General features: G+C 41.0%; 1 protein-coding gene across 9 annotated transcripts in view; it reads left to right on the forward strand.

Annotated features, from left to right (window-relative positions):
* The first annotated feature begins 1,390 nt into the window (after window positions 1-1,390).
* The window catches only part of agrn (agrin), a 232,130-nt gene continuing 218,702 nt past the window's right edge, over window positions 1,391-14,818 (forward strand). For 4 of the 9 annotated variants that reach the window (XM_067525716.1, XM_067525720.1, XM_067525719.1 and 1 more), the window contains exons 1-2: window positions 1,392-1,894; window positions 3,460-3,721. In XM_067525716.1, the coding sequence (XP_067381817.1) occupies window positions 1,694-1,894; window positions 3,460-3,721 (463 nt within the window). In that variant the 5' untranslated portion in view covers window positions 1,392-1,693. Of the gene's footprint in view, window positions 1,895-3,459; window positions 3,722-14,818 lie in introns of all 9 variants that reach the window. The other 5 variants (XM_067525721.1, XM_067525717.1, XM_067525722.1 and 2 more) reach the window with 3 other exon arrangements.

The following is a 14,818-nucleotide window of genomic DNA, read 5'->3' on the forward strand; positions in this document are numbered from 1 at the left end:
TTCCAGTTCAAACTAGTTATTACTGCTATAAAATAAAGCTCATTTAGGATGTGGAAGCCAATGAAAATGTTCTTTCAGACCACAAAGTGCATTTGCCATTTACTTGTAGGTGTAGCTGCTTCAGCCTGTGCTGTGCATCTGGATGATATGACAGATGTTATGTGTTGACTTGGTTGATATTTATGTAGGTTTAAGTGGCCAGAGGATAGTGAATTATTTGTACTATTATCCTCACCTCATCTGTGAAAAATCTGAAGAGCACTGACAAACTATCATTTTTTTTTTCATCAAAAGACAGTTGCCTGTTTGGGTTAGCTCATCTGTCAGAGCTGAGGCCTTCTTCGACAAATTTCTACAAATATCCGCTCTCTAGCAACTGGGTATAACCAAGCCTGTCATTTTCCCAGGAATAGAAGGGTAGTTAAAATTACAGCTTTTGATGAGTGGAAATTTACGCACTCTCTGCAGCTCTTACAAAATAGCCATATGGTAACATTTACAGATTTAGGGATGGGAAGTTTTGCGATATAAGGGGAATCTTTAATGATACATGACATACAGTGAGTTTAGCACCAGCCTCTTCAGTTTTAGAGTTCAGTTTTACTATATTTGTTAAATTATCAAGGTACTGATATACATATAAACACATTCCTCTGTCTACATTTAGAAGAACATAATTAGACACTCTCATTTTTAAGTGACAGCTGTCAAAGTATCCAGTGTTCACTTCAAGCTGCATAAAAGTATTTCTTGGGGCATTTCAGTGCAGGAAAACTTGCTTTAAAAGAAAACATGTTAAATTACAAGAGGAAACATAACACAACACAAAAAATACTAGTCATCTTTTGCTTAAAGATTTCCTGCAGGATGTCAGAAACTTCACCGAGCTCAGAGGAGTTGCGTGGTGTGTCTGCTTTCTCATAAATGTTATGTTAAGGATAAAATTGCAAGCCGTTTTTTTTTCTACCTGAAGGTATTGAGAGGCAAACTATATTAAACATAATTTGAAACTGAAAGGAGCTGTAAAATGCAGTGACTACACATTACTCATTACTTTTTGTCGAATGTGACTCTCAACCACTGACGTAAAATACACAATCCGTCATAGAGGCTGCTATAATTTGGGGGGGTATTTTCTTTCTCTCTCGTGGGTCTCGGGTTTGCCGCTGATGGGCACTGCGGGTAAAGACACTGTCTGTCCGACTGGGGGCGGCGTTGGACAGCCTCTTTGAACAGGCACCCCTCCAGCCCCCCGGCACCACTCAACTTGCCCCCACTTTTGGGATCAGCAATTCAGATTGCATGCAAATCCATGCGCGTCACCGTGACTGTGTGAGTTTGTGTGTGTGTGTGTGTGTGTGTGTGTGTGTGTGTGTATGAGCGAGGAAAAGCAAAGAGGAGATAGAAGTGCGGCTGCATTCCTGAAGAGAGAGCTCCCTGCCCCTTCCTCCTCCTTCCTCCTTCCTCCTCTCTTTCCTCCTGGTCTCCCACTCGGTAGCGGCAGAGAGGGATTTTAACCCGGGCTGCAGATGCGGCGAATTAGGCTGCTGAGTGAAAGATACTCTGGTAGTCCGTAGGGAAGTTGTAGAAAGGAGGCACAATTTAAACTCATTCGAGAAACTCTGGAGTTTTTTTTTTCTTCTTGGATTTATTTGTAGGAAAGTTTACTTTGGGTTCCAGCCGTGTGGTGGTCATGGGTTCCCATCGGACAGTCGGGGCCGGCCGGACAGCGCTGCTCCTAGCAGGTCTGCTCGTGGCTCTGTGGCAGCGCTGCGCTGCAGGTTGCCCGGAGAAGGACTTGGAGGACAGGGAAGAAGAGGCCAACATAGTTCTGACCGGCACCGTGGACGAAATAATTAACGTGGACCCGGTGCATAATACCTATTCTTGCAAGGTAAGCGAAGTAATGTGGTTTCCGAGTCGAGTGAAGTAACGTTTTCAGCGGCGGTGCGCTGCTTCAAATAAAAGGCACCTGCTCGTGCGGAGCGTGTTATGAGGACAATTAGAAGTCACATAATCACTTCACGACTTTACCCTCGTGTAGCTGATGGAGAATATTACCGCCGAGTTTATGTTCCAACTCCCTCAAAGGCATCGGCAGCTTTCCTGAAAAACCTTTTACAAACTCATTCATTCGGAAGCATTTGGCAGCTGGTACATGGACACTGACAGTGTATCCACTTTGCCTTCAGGAATAGATGGTGTTTTTTATTTCCACTACCAATTACATAGCTACAAGTGAGGCCTAACCGACCATGTAATCATTCCAAACATGTTGCAGCAGGAGACTGGCCCCTCAGTGGCCCCTGGCTTTAGCTCTCACTTGATTTCTAGTTATAAATGTTAAAAACACAGAATGTATCATTTACCAGTGGTAGAAAAATTATACTCGGAACCCTGATTATTACTATTCCATTGCCGTTTAGCACCACTTACTTATTACAAAAGGCTTTGTTACTTGCGGCCTGAGTTGTGATCAGTGATTAAATAAAGCTCAACGTGTAATAAAATAAATGTCAAGTACACAGAAAACAGCATCCCAAGGAATTGTAGTGTTTTTAGGTGACTGTTATAATATTGTGTGAGACAGTAAAAAGCTGTTGTTGAAGCAGAGACCACTGACAAGCTGTATGATGTACCCAAAACAAAAAGAGGTGTAGTCATTCCTTACGTCGTCATTATTCACTTGTGTGTCACCTGCATGTCAAATATATGAAATAAACAATTTTGTTTACGCCAAAGGAACATTATGTTTCCAGTCAAATAGAAAACATAATAGCACTCAGTGGAAAAAGAACCTCCACTGTTTCACAAATAAGCAATTTGTTTGTCTGGAAGCAGTCTTTCTCCATCGTCATTCCATGGCCATTCATTCCGAACTTACTTTTACACCATCACTGACTTGCGGCAGACCACTCTATAATCTGTCAAAATAAACAAGTTATGTTTGGTCAGTGCTCTCACTGCTTCTCTCCTCAGCACCCACTGGCTTCCCATCTCCCAGTGAATGAATGAAGTAGATTAGAGGCACACGGTTCCTGTCCTGGAAACACAAACCACCACCAAGTGCTGAAATAAGAGGAGACAGCTAACATGTCGCAGAAGGGGCGAGCTTTCTCATGACTTTGCACAAAGCAGCCTCTGCTGCACTTCCTGTGATGCTGTATCTATGGGTGCATACAGTTTTCTAGTGGTTGGACATAATCTGTATCTGCAAGCATCACTGATAATACTTACACTGTTAGTGGATGTTTTTGTCGCAAATATGGAAATAAATGTATTTTTACTGTCAGAAAAAACATTAGGCTGCCATCACCAAAATATGATCTAGGAGGGGGCTTTTAGGGGAAACCCGGTTTCAGACTGCCCAGAGCTGCCTACGCATCAAACACAATTTCTGTGCTCACTGAGAAAAAATGCTGAGACATGTTCTGTCTTTTTGCTCTTGTTCGGCTAAAGGTCAGGGTCTGGCGCTACTTGAAAGGGAAGTCAAATGTCAACCGTGAGATCCTCCTGGATGGTGGGAACAAGGTGATGATTGGCGGCTTTGGCAACCCCAGGATCTGTGACAACCAGGTTGCCACGGGCGACACTCGCATATTCTTTCTCAACCCTGCCCCAGAGTCCATGGGACCAGAATACAAGAATGAACTTATGCTCAATTCAAGTCTGATGAGGATTACACTGCGCAACCTGGAGGATGTGGAGCACTGTGTGGAAGGTAAGCAGCCGGTTTGTTGTGAATGGAACAAGACTTAGTAGTTGAAATAGTTACAAAACTCACGTTGAAATGATAAACATGAAGTTAATTTTTCTTATCACTCATAATCAGTGACTTTAAAATATTGTGTTTATTGTACACGTTGTGGTTTGAGGACTCCGTAATTGTAAAACGCTCAAAACAGCATAGATTTTATTCACTGTTGGCTGCTGAAATTACATAGCCTCAGGCTGACAGTGGCAACGTTTCCCAGAAGTCCGTGAAACAAGGACGCCTGAGTCATTTTAGGAGTTTTGTTGCCATGGCAAGGCTCCAGTATTTCTGAGCTAAGCCTTGAGGTGGGTGTGTCTGATAAACACCTGAAGGAAAGGGGTTGAGTGGTTAAAGGATAATTCCTGACCTTTGCACCTTGTAGCTGAGCCATGTTATTAAGTCAGAGATGAAACCCCAGACTGCTTACATACATAAGACTCATGATGTGGTAGGTTTACGGGGCAACACGGGTTCCCAAACTTTACTGCAACTGACTTGCATGTTGTCACAATTTTACCTTCACTGTCAAAGAAACAAAACCTCACAGAGAATACAAAAGCAGGAAGCTGGCAAAGAATGGAGCAAGCTTATCCACTGTTGAAAATGCTTTTGTAAGTTGTTTTTTAGGAGCTTTTTAAGTTTTGCGGAAAAATATGAAGTTTATTCTATTAATCGTCACACCGTATAACAGACAAGAAAAGAGTTAATTAAATACCTTTAGGCCTCTTGAGTCCTTTTTTGGTTGAGAGGTCATTTGTCAGGTTCTTATGAGACAAACCATACAGCCATGACTAATAAATCTAAGCATCTACCGTGACGCTGAGGCTGTAGCAGACTGTGCCTCGCGCAGACGAACACCAAGTTTGCTGCTGTTTTAACATTTACTGGTGCTTGACGATGTTGGCAGCTGTTCAAAGCTTGAATCTAACACCTAGAATGACCAGGAGCACCAGGGGGAAAATGAATCGGAGCACGAATCACCTAGCTGAAGGCTTTCTTGGGGAATCACTCTTTCAGAGTTGTAGGGTCTATATTCTGGATACTTTTCTGAACAGTTCTGGGCGGCAGGATGTTCCAGTGGATGAAGCTTGTTTGCAGTGTTAAGTCGCATTTGGCACACACATAAAACTTCTTCTGTTTGTCTGTCCAGGCACGAAACACTGCACTGCTAACCTTTTTATTCAGCCCCCTTTTCTTCTTTTTGAACTCCTTTTGTGGAAAGGGGAGTTTCTCTGCTCTGACAAACAGTCTAGAATGTGACCTTTTTGTTTTGGGTTTTGGATTTAAAGACGGTTTACTTCACATGGCTGGTTTTTCTCATATCACCGTACGGTTAAAGTTATAGGAAAGAAGTCAGTTGGCAAAACTTGACCACAAATCTTGTTTTAAGACATTTAAAATGGTTTAACATGTGGCTATGAAGGCTGTAGAGTGTCTTATGCATTGTCCATCTATTGAGTATGGTTGCGGGACAATTGTCAAGTTCAGCCCCACCGTGAAATCTGTATTTGGTTTTTGGGGAGTGAAGTTGGCCTTGATAATCTACTGGCACACCTCCATCTGGAGGGTGGTGAGCTTTAAAGCTCTGTTTCAGAACAGAAATTTTAATTAAGAGAGTCAAGTCAGATCCCATCCATTCTATGCAACCACTAGCCCCGGATTGACTGTGGGATGTCAATACTGCAGGACAAGACTCTACCTGCCGCAGTGCTCATTGTACCCTCCTCTGCTCTCTCCTCATTCTTGACATTTTCGATAGCTAGGATAGACTCAGGAATGCCTGGCAGAGAGCTAGGTGGGGAGGTGCATTGTCTGAGGTGGAAGAAAAAAGGCTTTGTGTGAGCTCCTTGCTATTGAGAGTTTTGCAAAGGACATAGACATGAAAGAAATTAAGATGAGTGATGTAGAATGAAGAAAAAGTCAAGGATTTTTTTGTACCGTACATGTGAGGGCGAGGACTGAGCGGGGTAGTGTGTTTGTTATGCATATTTGTTAGAGTTGTGAATAAGCGCTATATGATGATAGATGCCTTCAGGTATTATATTTCACCGTCTTTCTAATTGTGGGCTTTCTGCACTGGTCAGTGGCATTTCAAGGCCACTCAGTCCATGTGTGTAATCACTTGGCTACATATGCCACAGTTGGGCCCTCCCCAAAGAATAGTTTACAAGTTCTGAAAAAAATACCTTCGAGGCTGAACACCTCTTACAAGGCTCTACGCCCTGTATACTAAGGAAAAGAAAAATAAAGCCTTTAATAGTCCTGAGCCACTTATTGACCCATTTACATTTATTTCTATAGTTGAAATAAAGTCTGGGAGAGAAGTTCACAGAATGTCTGTTTTTGTTTGGTGTACAGATAGCATTCATTAAAATGTTACTGTTGACACAGAATGCATCAAACAAAGTCATTTACTGTGACTTTGGATAAAACGTGAAGAAATTATTTAAATAATTAAGGAACATTTGAAATTCAAGGCTCAACAGAACACACAGTCATTTTGTTCTATGTTGTAGTTTCAATATCATTTTTTCCAGTGCTTTTTCAATAACGGCAAAGAGAGAAGGCGGAGGTGTTAGGGGTTTGGAAGAGTGGAAGCCCTCTTGATAGGGAAGTGTTGAGTGAACAGGGAGATCTTATCTGTCTTGCTCTGTTTATCAGCTGCCTTTGTTTCAGCTCCTGATGACTCGATGCCAGAGTCCTTCCTTCAAGGTCCTGACGAAGAACACCAACAAAGGGTTGTTTCTTCATTCTCTCTTCATCTCTTCCGTTCCTTCCTTTTTCTAGTCTCTCTTTTCAGAGGAGTAGAGATGAGCCGGTGCATTGTCATGCAACATCTGCATCAAAGCTGATTTCTCTGCACCATTGTGCTATATCTACTTAAACACACAGTACTTGGTGAAGCCCATGGCTTGTGCTAGTGTGCTTTGCTGTTTGGACAATCAAAAAGTACTTGTGGGATGTTAATGAGCAGTATTTTACTGCTCAACATACTGCTGACAATTTATGAGCTGTGCACGTAGCAGTCCAGAGGCTCACTGGTAATGGGGTTAGCCAGGCTTGCTGAGAACATGATGGGGGTCCTGATTTGCCAGCAGGTGGTCTGGCTTAATTATGGGTGAGCACACAGCCCTATGGAATGCTCCTCGGGGTGGGTTGGAAGTGGGATGGCTGTTTGAGAGAACCCCCCTGTGCCTCCAGTGGCTCCTTCAGAGAATGAGCCTAGACCTTTTGGAAACCGTTGAGCTTTTTTCCCACTGTTCACTCATTGGAGGAGGCCCAGAATCTAGCAGAATTCCTTACATTTACATGTTGCTACCTGGCTGCGTCCTCCCTACTCACCCTTGTGATATGTGAGAAGATAATGATAGAATGATAAGAGCAAAAGGAGACGAGTGAACATTTTGGTTTTATGCCACAGTATCTTTTTGCAATTTTTCATACCACACATGTCAGTCATATTCATGGCTGTTTACCCCCTTGTTTCAAGAACAAACACACAAAAAAATGTAGGGGTCACATCAACTGCAACTAATCAGTGATTCAAAGTGTACATACACTGTACTGTAAGTTTAGAATGTTTCCTGCATTTAGTGAAGGTTGTCTTGTCCCTTTATTCAGGAAGATCCTGCAGCCTAGCTGCAAATATAAGGCTCTACTATGACCTGTTTATGTTTTAATCTTAGCAAGAAAACCTTTAGATATTATTACTGTACAGTGGAACAGTCTACTAAATGTTTCACTTCCCACATAGAAAAGCCCATGGCTTGTGGGTAATTCCAAAGGGGAGATGGTGGTTATTTTATTGTAGCTCTGGAAAGTGTGGGAGAACAGTACACAGCAACACCTAGGTGACTGAACTAAAGCACTTTATCCAGTCTGTGTCTGCACAAGCAGCCTTTTGTCTCCGGGGAGTCATGGGAAGACAAGATGACTGACTTTAAGGATGGGATTTTTCTCAGGGTCCTTGAATGGATTAGGATATAGTAGTCTAAGTGTGAGTGTTCATTCACTTTCTCTGGAGCTCTTTTACAAAGGTGTACCCTTGCTAATTAAGTGTACCTTGTGTGACTTAGGTCAAAGAATTTGTGCAGTGATGCGAACAGAATCAGACAAATAGAAAGGCTTGATGCAGAGCTTTGATGAAATAAGTAACAATGGTTTGAAGGGAGAAACAGAACCAAGGGATCGGGTTTGCCAGCTAGGCCAGCGTCTCCAGAGTTATGGCACATTTTAGATTTTAATTAAAAATACAAGAGCATAAAACCTGCTTGGCATAGCAATAAAGGACTCTCATATGAAAACGCCATAAAAGATGGAAGAGAGCTAAGGAGGAACGAACCACTTAACCACAGTCTGCTCACCTTGGCTTGTATCCCAACCAGAACAAGAGTGTATCACTCTCATGCTGATAAGAATCATAGATGGTATCAATAGTTTGCCAAGACACCTACATGTGGTGACATGCCTGTCACTTCAGTCAGATGTTAACATACACACTGTACACACAGACATACTATGTAACATCCAATCTGTCCAAATATCTTGTGTATCTGCTGAAAAAGACAACTCTGCATTTATTGTGGTAATTTATTTTGACAATCACCTCTTGTTGCATTGACTGGAGTTGCATAAGATATGATTTTTTTGTCCCCTGCAGTAATTCTTTTCCTTACTTCCCTAAGGGTAAAAGATATTTAAAAATTTTGATGTTTCTTAGAATCAAGTTCGTTTTGCCAGCTTGCTTGTCACTCCAACAAAATATTTTCCAACTCATTATCAAGCCATTGAATTTGGTTTAAAAACAGTGTTTTATAGCTTATGAAGCCAAAAGATGTAAAGTTAGCTGCTATCAAAGTCCCAGTCCTTTAGTTAGTTTTGGAACAGGAACTGACCAAGGAGGCTTTGGGCATGGATTTGGATGTACAGTGACCCGGAAACATTCCCTTTTATATTTTTCGCATAAAGAGCTTAGAGCAGCAGTCTACATGAGCTCTGTGCTCCCACCGGGGAACTGGATCATTGACAAACTTCTTGCTCCAAGACTGCATTTGCAAAACAGGGCAGCTGCTGTGGCAAGTGCTCCTTCTTGTTGTCAATATGCCAAAAACATCAGGTCTAGAGAAAAGGGTTTTGGTGGGACACCAAGGGGATAGCAGAAGCTCTATCATGATTTGTATTTAGGTCAGTTCAGCTGTCACCACAGAGTTGCTTTAAATCAAGGAAAAACAAGGGAAGAATATGAAAAACGTTTTTAGCCCTGTAAATACTTCATGCTGTAGGATACTGGGGGTGTCTTTTATGGAAATTTACTGTGGAAATAGTTGGTAAAACTATCACTTTCTGAGTTTGATAAAAGCAATTAAAAGCTGATGTTTATAGAAACGACATAATGTACCATTTCTAACATATGCTATACCACCTTCTGTTAATTGTGTCTAGATAAACGTGTTAAACTTCCAGCAATATGGTGATATTTGACTGCATGATTTTTAACCTCACCATAGTTTTTTCAAAGTTGATTTTTCTGTTAGGCTTTAACAAATCACCATTTGTCTCAGTGTGTCAGGCAAAGGTTGTGAACTATGATATCTGACACTTGCCAAACATGAACTTTTCATCTTTCAAATAACCAATCCTGTCATAAATGTTGCTGTTAGATTGAGTCTGGGCCTAATTTAACACTATTGCAGCACTTCAATTTCTACATATATAAGAAGAACGTGATTCCTGTGCTATTTTGCCCCTTAAACAACAACCCAGTCTCCTTTACTTCCTTTTTCCCTCCTCATCTTTCTCTCTGTCAATTGTCATGATGAACCCAGTATAAACACCCTGTCTCCCTTAAGACTTGTCCGACACATTTTCTTCAGTTTGCCACTATGTGCTTATTTCACTTCCTGCTTTCAGTTGTCATCTTCTATTGTGTTGTCACATTGTTGTGATCCCATACACATCTTCCTGTCTATTGTCACATGTATCCTGGGCTGTTTTGGTTGGCTTTTCTGTATATTTCTGTGCTGCAACTTTGTGGCTGCAGGGCAGAGACGTGACATCACATTTACAGTTTTAAGTCTTCAATCCTTTCTTTTAGCATTGGGGTACCCTTCTGTTTACCTGCTCTTTCTATTCATTGTTCTCACATTTGTTATTTTCCTGTGTCCAGTGTTACCATCTAACCAACTGTAATTACACTGGAATCTAATGCCCCGTAAAGCTGTTATAGTTACTTCCTGAGGGTTTTTGCAGACCTGTCACCAGCTTATGTCCCAAGTCCACTCTGTGCTCAGCCTCCTTAAGAACTAACAGAAGTGAATTATTAAAAAGTCAGTTAAAGAATAGGGCTGGTTTACTAGAACCTGCATTTCTTTCTAAAATTCTAAAGGAAAACGTCGTGATTTAACAAGTAAATGTTTACAGGTTGTAAACTCAAGTAGGGATGTGCTACAGAGAGCAAAAGTCAATATGTCCCATCCAGGCTAGTCTGCGTTCTATTAGTCCTAGTCTTAAGTGAGGCAGTGTCTAGACTACAGTTTTAAATATGAAAAAAGTCCTTGTGTTTGACATAGAAAAATGAAATCATTGAAATAAAAATAGTGTATCTCTGGTTCTGCCGAATCAATTTTAATTTATTTTTGAAAAACTACAGCTGTGTATAGGAGTCCAAAGCTAAATTGATTGAGTGGTCTCTTAAAAAAGTTCCAAGTTGCAATAAATCTGAATTATCCTTCAATATGTTCTGAAGATGAACTTACCAAACTAAAAATTGCTGGGCTGTTTTACATACTTATGTTTTTTTTATCAGAAAAAGTTGTTGACAACCAATATGAGGTGCTTGTATTTTGGAATTGTAATGACATCTAACATGCCGGTGTTTATTTCTCTTAGTTACTATATTTTGATGTGTGTCTTCTGACAAATCCTTTTACATAAAGATGACATATTTAGAGATAAAATCTTTTAGGAATTTTCCCCTTGCTCTCTCCCTCTCTGCTTACTCTTCAGGCTGACAGATTTGTCTGCTAGGAGGGAGGCACTCAACCTGCCCCTGTTGTTTTAGCCAACAATAGCAAGGATGTGATGGCTTTCAGAGACAAACAGCAATATCTGGCTGAGGATGTCTCACCTGCTTGAGTGTGTATCTGTATACACACACACAGGCGCAGACTACAAGATTAACTGTCTCATTATCAGATTGAGACATAACCATGTGCTGCATGTGTCATTGTCTATGACCTAGCAATCTCATGGTGCTTCAATAGTAATTAGTCTTTGGAGTAAGATACCACCGAAATTCCTGCTTCACAGTACTGTACACACAGAACTGTGTGGTAGCCAGCTTCAGGTGACAGTAACAAAGACCAAGTGGACAGTGTTATAAAATACAAAAAAAATAAAATTGATTCTCACAGTACTCTATGTGGTCACCAGCACAATATGAAACCGAATGTGAATACAACATTACAGCGTACAGAGTCAATTGAAATCACCAGACAGAATCTATTAGTCTGTAATGTAAAATGATGTGACTGAACTTATCACAAATCCAAAAAAAACGTGAAATAAATCTCCTACTTGTTAGTAAGATGCTCACAACCGAATGAGAAATAGCAGCCGCTATTGCTGCGGCATGTATATGCACATTTCCATTAAATAGGTTACATGCACGTAAACACGGTTTCGAATATCGAAAAAAAGAGCAAGATTTTTTTTCAACATTATTTTTAATTGATTTTAATTTAAACAGTTCAAAAAATGCTTGTATTATCAGTGTCATCTCCTCCGTGGTGAACCTCACTAGTAAAAGGGAAAGAGACTTGTGAAAAAGTGCCATGAGCGAGCTTTCAGCATTTTCCGGCTTCTCAGAGAGGCTTGGCCTGAGGGAACAAGTTCTATCACAGACTGTGAGCTGTTGCCAGAGGTATGCCCAGATCCGCCTTTTCAAATTATCCCTATTTCCAGTCTGAAGGCAATTGTGCTATATTACCCAGAAACTGTCGCCTCATTACTGTGCAGCACTGTCACCCATATGAATACCCCCCTATATTCTCATGTGATCATAAGAACAATAGCAGCATCAACAAAAAAAGTTCTACATTCATCTTTCAGATGTTTCCCCCACAGTGTGAGTGCATGACCTGAAAGTGCATTATGATGGAAGAAAGTGGTACATTTGGAGACTTTGAGTTTCACTGTTCTAGTTTTAAAGAAGGTTATGTGGCCTGGTAGGGCATGTTCTCAAACAAGAGCATTGCAAATAAAGCAGAGCCTTCTTTGTAGGACAAAACAGTTAAGTTCGGCATAAATTTGGCCTTTTTGTTTCGGAGGAAGTGCAATTTCCTTTTGTTTTATGTTTTTAGGCATTATGCATTATGGATTATATTTTTTGAAGACCGCAATCTTAATCTAACCCTAACCTGGTGGTTTGAAGATTATTGTAATTGACAAACTGGAAGCTGTTGATCCAGTGGCCTGTAGCAGCTGTTGTAGAGAACACAAATTAAATATTTGGTATTGATGTCAAGTAGCCTATCTTTCTTATTAGGGCTGTTCTTTAGATACACAGTTGGGGCCAAACCTTTTTTTTGTTTCTTTAGTTTTGAATACGGCTGTCATTGAATTAACAATATTTAATTGCAATTAATCACATCACACACACCGATGGTGGAACTGCTATGCAGCTGGCCAACACTCACAGAGAGCAAGTAAGTTTGGGTTCAGTGTCTTGCTCAAGGACACTTCAACCTGTGACCGGAGGAGCTGGGGAGCGAACCAACAACTATGGAATTGGTGGACGCCAATCACCTTGTCCCATCTGATGTGGTTCTCTGGTACAACTCGTAGGAAAGGAGGTGGTTGAGTGTGGGGGCTGCTATTAGACTTCACCAGAACTTGCTCATTTATTATGTCGCAAATCCTTTTATTGACTTTTACCCTCCGAGTTGTATTTGCATGTATAGATGCAGTAAAAGAGTTGTCCACCTGAGTGTCTCACCTCAGCTGGGATCTGTCCCCCCACTGCAGCAGCTGCTGGTGTGTGTTGTGTGTGTGTGTGTGTGTCAAAGACATTTGGAGTGTCTGTTGGCCTTACAGACTGTTTAGTTGAGAATTTTCTCAGGTGAAGTATCCCCTTAGTCATTTAGTCATTTTTAGTCATTTAGGATCAGCAGCTTTGGGGGTTTGCACAGTGGACTGTGTACCGTACGTTGATTTGACATGTATTTTTACACCGGATGCCCTTACTGCCACAACCCTCCCATATTTTTCTGGGCTCAGGACAAGGACCAAGGTTCCTCTTGGTGGATGGGCAGCGCTGCACCTGTTGGGGTGGGATTTGATCCCACAGCCTTCTGTATTCCCACCCAATTTTCTACCCATTGAACCACCACGCCCCCATTAAGTATCTTTTATTTATTTAAAGAACACTAAATTAAAATTGGTATATGTAAAAGGTATCAAGAAAACAAATACAATGTAAAAAGATAATGTAAAAGACATATGACACTAAATAAATATTTAACAGAAAGCAGAAACTACACAAAATATTCTGTATATTATATGCTTCCACAACTTTTGTACCTCGAGGTCATTAGTGCAGTGTTATTCATGTGGATGAGCTTGCGTGCTTCAGCATGCTACGGTGATGTCTTTCTCTGCTGTCACTTCTTTTCTTAGCTGTCTGCAAATATTTGCATTTGCTTTGTCTCAGATAGATAAAAAAATTTCTAAAATTGCCCCAAACGTGAAGCAAATCAGTCTTTGGTGTTGTATTTGGGTTTGTGGATTTGATGTATTTCCGGGATAAATTTATAGTGAGGATTCTAAGTGCCTGAACAAGCTTGCTGCGGCGAATCAGGCGAGAGGTCCTCTGTGGGAGGTGGCATGGTCCACAACAATCAATATGTTCATACTTGTGTAAGCTGTGCTCTCGCTTGTGTTGTTGCTTGATAACACTGTAGTGGGCACTGTAGGTGAGTTTAAAGAGGCTCCAAAGAGGCTGCTGTATAATAAAGAAGTTATCATTACAGCTCTTTGTCTTTACAGTTACTTTATGTAAACCTTGTACACATTTGCTGAGTCCTACTGCCTTTTTATTTTGTGTTTGGTCTCAAGACACACATTCGTTATTCTATGATCATTGCTCATTGAAAGTGGGTGGAGAGGGATGTGGTTGGATAGGGCTTCCCCAGGAGCAGTGAGCCAATCATCAACAAGGACTCGAGCACTAGGGTGAATTGGCGAGAGAATACGCCAGGCCATAGCAGGACCTTCGCACTTACTAGTATTACGTAGATGTGGGGTATTGCGACACTGTCCACATTAAGCATATATCCATCTTAAGTGTTCTGGATTCAGTCTAATTTTACAACTGTAAGCTATTGTTTCATGTGTTAGGGATCTCTGCCAACACAGACAACACAGATATTTGTCTCACTTATCTACACACAGTTCATCTTAAACGAGCCTTGGAACCTGGAATTTCCCTGTGTCCTTTTTCATCCATTGACTTCCAGGGCCTCATTCTTGCTCAGGCAGGATTCAGGCTGGTGCAGCACTATCCAGCCTGCAGACATCCCATTCCAGTTAAACAAGAGAAGAATTGAAGGTAACAGGTCAGCCACCAGTTAGCTTTTACCTGAGGCTAAATGGAGAGTGAGTGGGCTAGGGGTTCAGAGGTGAAATCAGGGTCAGACATGATCACTACTCTCAAAGAAACCCTTGAACAAATTCCTCGTGTGTAGGACAGGCAAAAATCCAAATTCTTAATAACAATTGCAGAGTTTTGTCTCAGTATTACTCATTAAATATTGAGTTGTAAGTGTGCTATAAATAAAACGAACGTTTGTGTCTTTGCACATAAACTAAATTAAAAATTTAATTAGCTGCATGAAAATTAGCATATGTGTGTCTATATGGGTGTGCAGTTGCTCTAACATCCACCCCCTTCCTTTTCTTTTCATTGCTTTATTGGTTCTAAACTGGTGGCTTTGTTGCTTTGAATCAAGCCAAATCTCTTTCTTTGACTCTGTGTGTTTCTGTATGTCTGTCTGTATGTGAGTCACT

The sequence above is a fragment of the Channa argus genome, chromosome 13 (assembly GCF_033026475.1).
Source record: "Channa argus isolate prfri chromosome 13, Channa argus male v1.0, whole genome shotgun sequence".
NCBI lineage: Eukaryota > Metazoa > Chordata > Actinopteri > Anabantiformes > Channidae > Channa > Channa argus.